The sequence below is a fragment of the Hesperophylax consimilis genome, chromosome 5 (genome assembly GCF_061612785.1).
Source record: "Hesperophylax consimilis isolate HC1 chromosome 5, BYU_Hcon_1.0, whole genome shotgun sequence".
Taxonomy (NCBI): Eukaryota; Metazoa; Arthropoda; class Insecta; order Trichoptera; family Limnephilidae; genus Hesperophylax; species Hesperophylax consimilis.
Window position 1 is genome coordinate 10,691,582 of NC_142840.1, and position 6,209 is coordinate 10,697,790.

The 6,209-nt window shown below is 34.7% G+C and overlaps 1 protein-coding gene across 1 annotated transcript in view; it reads left to right on the top strand.

Annotated features, from left to right (window-relative positions):
• The window catches only part of ome (dipeptidyl peptidase 4 omega), a 150,995-nt gene extending 145,763 nt beyond the window's left edge, over positions 1–5,232 (top strand). The window contains exons 17-18 of the mRNA XM_089631608.1: positions 337–462; positions 4,717–5,232. Coding sequence (XP_089487734.1) covers positions 337–462; positions 4,717–4,821 — 231 coding nt within the window. The 3' untranslated portion in view covers positions 4,822–5,232. The remainder of the gene's footprint in view (positions 1–336; positions 463–4,716) is intronic.
• The last annotated feature ends 977 nt before the right edge of the window (positions 5,233–6,209 follow it).

Genomic DNA, 6,209 nt, shown 5'->3' on the forward strand with positions numbered 1-6,209 from the left:
GAGATTTATGGTTTTGGTTTCGGCCACGCTCCTTCATAAAATTAATATGTCAACATATAAACTGGTTACTGTGATTTAAGGCTAATGAATCTACCTATATTTCATTGTTTATCCCATATTTGTATGTTTATAATTGAGCTGTTTGCGAGAATTTAAAAATACATTGAAATAAATTCAAAAAAATCGGCTTCCTAAATTTAGTCAGTCATTCCTCAATGCTAGAGCGATGAGACCTAAATATGGGTAGCTATCGTTCAACTAGTCTAACGTTAAAAGATCGGGAATAACATTTCTGTTGACAAAACTTGATTCGTTTTTCTTTTTCTGATATTACAGGCGGAAGCTCTCAGTAAAAAGAAATTCATGCTGGTCCATGGAACATTAGATGACAATGTACATTACCAGCAATCCATGATGTTGGCTCGGACCTTACAGCAGAATGATGTGCTCTTTACTCAGTTGGTAAGTCTATTGGCCTATTCCATTACATCTCCTTTCACTGATTTGGCATTACATGTCTTATAATGCCAAATTATAATGAAGAAATCAATCAATGCTTTCAAATATGCCAACCGCCATGCTATAACATGTCATAAGCAGAAACTAAGTATGATAAATGACGTACATGTCATAATCAAATGTTTTCTGTATTTTACACAAAATAATGTTTGTGTAAAGCGCATTCAAATGAATATTCGTTTGTGATAGTATTGAAAAAGGCCATTGCTTTTGGTACATATAGGGTGAATGTCCCAAAGGTCAGCCTCTTAAGATTTTTACTTGATTTATTACAGTTTAAAAAGTAGTAAATAGCGTTTAAGTTTCTAACAATTACACCTTATTATAGTTCAAAGAACAGACTATTCACTTATCATTATTGGAAATGTATTTGTTTCAATGAAAATGATTTAAAGGCCTTTCAAAAATTAAATGCCAAAATCACCCAAAGTCAGCCACCATGTGCCTATCTCCAGCCTTTCGAGTTCCTAAAGTCAGCCTAGTCGACGGCTGAGGGTTTTAAATTATTACATATGACGTGAAATTAAAAAAATAGGTATTCAATAGTAGCAATTTTATTTATATCTACATAGTAAGCAGACAAATATGGCAAGTAAATTGTTTAGAAGCAACTTCCGCATAAGGTGTTTTTGGGTACACTTGAGGTGATACCATCTTGGACAGATGTCACAACCAACAGTTTTCAGATCATCGTCTTCTACATCACTGATTAATTCTTCTTCACATCCAGTGCATGAAATTTTAGATTTTTTCAGATCATCATCTACTACATCACTGTGTAATTCTTCTTCACATCCAGTGCTTGAAATTTTAGATTGAGTAGATGTTACATTTAATTTCTTATTGGTTTCTCCAGTCTTTTGTCCTAGGTTCTTGTATTTGTCAGTGTTTGCTTTTCGTTTCATTTGTTCTTCCCTTCTTTTCGTTCGTTCTTCTATTTTTGTAGCCTGTTCTTCTTTTCTTTTTTTATTGCTTCTTGCCTTTCAATCCTCTTTTTTACTAGTGCCTGTTTTATATCTTCTTTTTTGGCCATGTAATTCTTCCAAGCATCAGACGAAATTGCCATCGGCATCGGTTCTCCTGGTTTCAATTTTCTTTTTCCAAATTGCAAACATTTTGGAGTGAACAAGTGATTGCTGAAGGAGGGAGATATTCCGCTTTTAATTTTTTTGGTTACGCACGACAAAGGTGTTGTTGCAGGCACCGGCGGTGGTGTATTTACAGACTTAGTAATAATTGAGGTAGGGCTTGAGTGGAGAGAGAAATTGGAATGATTTGTCATGTCCAGTGATTCAAAATCATCATCAGGAATAGACAAAAATAAATTATTTTGAGCATCTTCTTGGTCGCAATTTACTATGCAATCACTAATTTGTAATTCATTTGCTTCATAGCCTGAAGTTGAGGGTTGAGGGTCAGCATCTGGTTCCAGAACACCTTTGGAATTTAAAACGTAGTTTCCAATAGTGACAACACGATTGTCTGCTTCAGTAAAAGAAGCTTCGATAATTTCGATAACACGGAGTGCATCTATGTTCTCATCCTCTAATTGTTTTTTTATGCTTTTGATGACGTTTTGTGCTGTTATTATTTCTTGTCTGTTAAAAGTAACCGCATCTTTTGGAGTGGTTAATTGTTCAATTCTGTTGGTATTTTCCGCACGCTCTAATGTATTTTGAATACACTTAGTGTAGTCAACGGCATCCGGGTTAAAAGGGAACAGCCCACATTTTCTAAGCCCATTCTTAATAATATCTGTCATATCTTTTTGTAGCACTTTGTTCAGTAATGGACAAAAGGTGCTCTTAGACAAGACTGAATTATAATTTTCCGAATTCCCTTGCCATTCTCTAATAGTTTTTCGCCATTCGACTTTAAGAGGCCGGAAAACGCTGACGTCAGCTGGTTGCATCAAGTGAGTCGTGTTTGGGGGTAATGAATAGAGAATTATTTGATTATCATTGCAGAATTTGCTCAGCTCAAGAGTAAGGTGGGATTTATGCCCATCTACTAACAAGAGTACTGGTTTTGGAACAGAGTTTTTCTCCAACCAAGAATTCACTGCATTGGCTACGTATTCAAAGAATATTTCACTCCTCATCCGACCAGTCTCCGAACGACCAAGAAACCACTCATCGGGCATACTTTGTATTACATCTCGCGGTGGTCGAACATATGGAAAGACGACCATCGGTTGTAAGGTGTCACCTGCAGCTGTGAAAACTAACAATACCGTTATAGTTTCTTTTTCATTCCCGGCTTGAATTTCGTATACATTTTTCCAGCCTTTTGGTGCGATAACTTTTCCAGTTTCAGGGCAAACACTAAAACTGGTTTCATCGCCATTAAGTATTCTTCTCGGGTCTTCCAAAAGATCTATAGCATTGATGTCACTTAAATACTTTTTGAGATCATTAAACCATTTGCGTATGTACTCTTCAGTAACAACCGCTCTACCCTTACTTATACCTTCCGGGACACGCTCATTCAAGATTGGATGTCTCTTAATAAATAGGTCGTACCATTTTCTTCCCGGTCTATCATTTGTGAAGGGGTTGGGGGTTTGTCATCCTTCATAATTTTTTGAACTGTGTTTAAAAGATCATCCTTCTTTCTTGAAAATCCACATTTGGCCAATTCGGATAACCATTGCACCAAAGACTCTTCTTCCTCTTTAGTTAATGTGGTATCTCTACCCATATTTGTTTTATCAGGAACTCTGCCGTGGAGACGATCTTGTAGAGTTCCCCTGGGAACTCCATATTTTCTGCTGGCTTCTCTGATGCTAATTTGATCTCCCCTTATTGCTCGGAGAGCATCTTCAATTTTGCTTCGGTCGTATTGTAAAAGGGGTTTTTTATATCCCTTTGGTTTGACGATCTTCTCTTTCGGCATGTTGAATTTCGTTTTTATGAATACCTACCTAGAATTCAAATACAACATTAAATCATTCACCATGCCATAAAGTGTATTAGCACGTTGATGGCTGACATTTGGATCATTAAGTTCCTAAAGTCAGCCACGTCTACCCCAAAACAAAATGAGGCGGCTGACCTTTGGTGTTTTTATTTTAATGCATTTATTTGTGTATGTAAGATCACATTGTAAAGATAGAGAACACTACTGCACACTTAGATTCCATATTTGAAATAACCTACACATGGCCTAAGGACAGCCCCCCCGGCTGACTTTAGGATGCTCTAACAAAATTTGTTCCTAAAGTCAACCACCACAACATTGCAAAAATCAAACATCATAAACATAATTTGAATGCTTGAAAACAAGGCAAAATAATCACAGAAACATAAAATAACACTTAACTCAACAATATTAGTAAAATTCAGGGTTTTTAAACTTACTTTGAAACAGTCGTCAACTGCAAATTTATTATGGCGCGCGGGAGAATGTCTGACAGGTCTTCACTTGTTTGAAAGCAACGGTCGAATATAGGGACAGAAAATAAGTTAGAGCCGCCATTTTGAAACCATGTTTGGTTCATTAGTTACTAGTGCGTGAACATTCTCATAGATGGTGATAGAGTGCACATTTTTCTTATTATTTCACGAAATTATGAAAGAGGCTGACAATAGGCACAGGCTGACTATAGGAGCGTTCACCCTATTATGTTATCGACATGTGATAGTACATATTATTATGTATGTCAATGCCCTGATTACTCACACATTATGATACAAGTCTCAAGTCATGATAATAAGTACCTACGTCACATACGATATGCTACATGCCATGATACATCATGATAATATATGTCGCCTATCATGAATAGTCAAATGTCATGATAGTATATGTCAAATATCATGATAATATTATGTTGGATCTTATTACTAAAACTAATTTAATATAGCAATGCTCGCGCGTTGTCATGATACTAAGAAGTTGCCATTATAGTTACCTTCCTCATAATCTTTTTGCATGGTATATGAAGCCACAAAACTATTGAATGGTGAACTCAGGCATCACAACATTTGAAAGGATATTTCTATCCTAAATTAAGAGGTCATTGTATTTACTTTTAGTTTACAATGTCCCTTCTATGATTCATTTTGAAATATCCATTACAAATAAGACACCATAACAACAACAATATTTTAATTTGCTAAATATTATCTTTTTATTATTCTTGTAAACACTAACTATTAGTATGTTCAATGAAAACATTATTTTTTTAATTTTCAGAGTTACCCAGATGAAGATCACAGTTTGACTGGAGTAAAACCACATCTTTATCACTCAATAGAAAGATTCCTCAATTCCAACTTAAGAAATCATGAAGATCTGTGAGCTTAGCACTTAGCAAGATAAAATTAAATAAAACATTTGTGCCAATGCGAGATAATGGAAGTGTGTGACCTAACTGAACTTTTTATAATTTTAATCATTTTGTATTATATATGTTGAGAGTTGTAGGTTTTTCAATGTACCAGTTCTACAGTATAAATTACATTGAAAAGTAACTTTACCAATGCAGGCCAGAATAGTAAATAAGTAATAAAAATAATAATAGGCTATCGCCTCACATCCAAAGAGTCAGCCTTGCACCTTCCAACACCATCAGAGCCAGAAATAACTTTTATTAAGCTATAAAAATACTTAACACATTGGATCCACTCTCAATGTTCAATGGAATGTTAATATATCCTGCGAAACAAAGCATCAGGGTTGGACTAGTTATAATTAACATAAAATTGAGGGTTATAAAATGTGTGTGTCTAGCATGTAAAAAAAACACTAAAAGCATCTACCATAGATATCCATCTATCTATATAAATATAAATAAAAATGTAAATGTTTGTTTGTTCGAAATCTTAAATCTACGATAGTTCACCACCGAAATCGCTGATAATTTCAAAGTTTTTTCTTATTAGTGTCAGAAGTGTTTTGAATGGTAGAGAAAGTCGGTGATGCCCGAGGAATACTTAACGCACCTCTGCACCGGTATGAGATACAATGTAGTCGATGTAATGTAGTTTTTTAACATTAACATTGTGGTATGCAGTAGTGAATGGTGGGAGAAGTCGGAGACGCCCGAGAAAGACATAAGCAATGGTGAAACATTGTGGGATCCGCTAGTAAAACATAAAAATTGTGCATTGCTGCCAAAACAGTTTTTAGCTACTCGGAACATTAGAACTTCAAAAGACTTAAATATGATAATAGCGTTCAAGACATTAGTACGTCTTTTCACGTAAATGCGCGAGATTTTACAAAAATCGATTTATTTCCATCACTAGTATACGGATTGCCATGATTTAAAAAACAGAGTATCGATAATGAATAACGCTACGCGTCTGCATTCAAGAATATCTATGGAATGTAGAGGTGCATTATCTGAGTCGATTGAATCTGTCATCTTGTTCGTTCATAATTTATTGCGTTTTTAAATAATTTATTAAAAATATTTTAGTTTGGACGGTTAATATTTTGAGGTGACTAATAGTTTTTAATTATATTTCTTCAATATATAAAGTGTTATTTCTTTATGATACTCAGAAAAAAGTACATTTTTCACAGCTTTGAAATAATGGTCAGCGATTTTTACATATTTTTGACGTTTTCTGAAAATGTATATTTAGACACGCAAATATTTACGTATAACAAAACAATACGATAGTGAATTTCATAATCTTTCCAAAACATTTTTTAGAATGAGGCTACGTTTCCCAAAACGT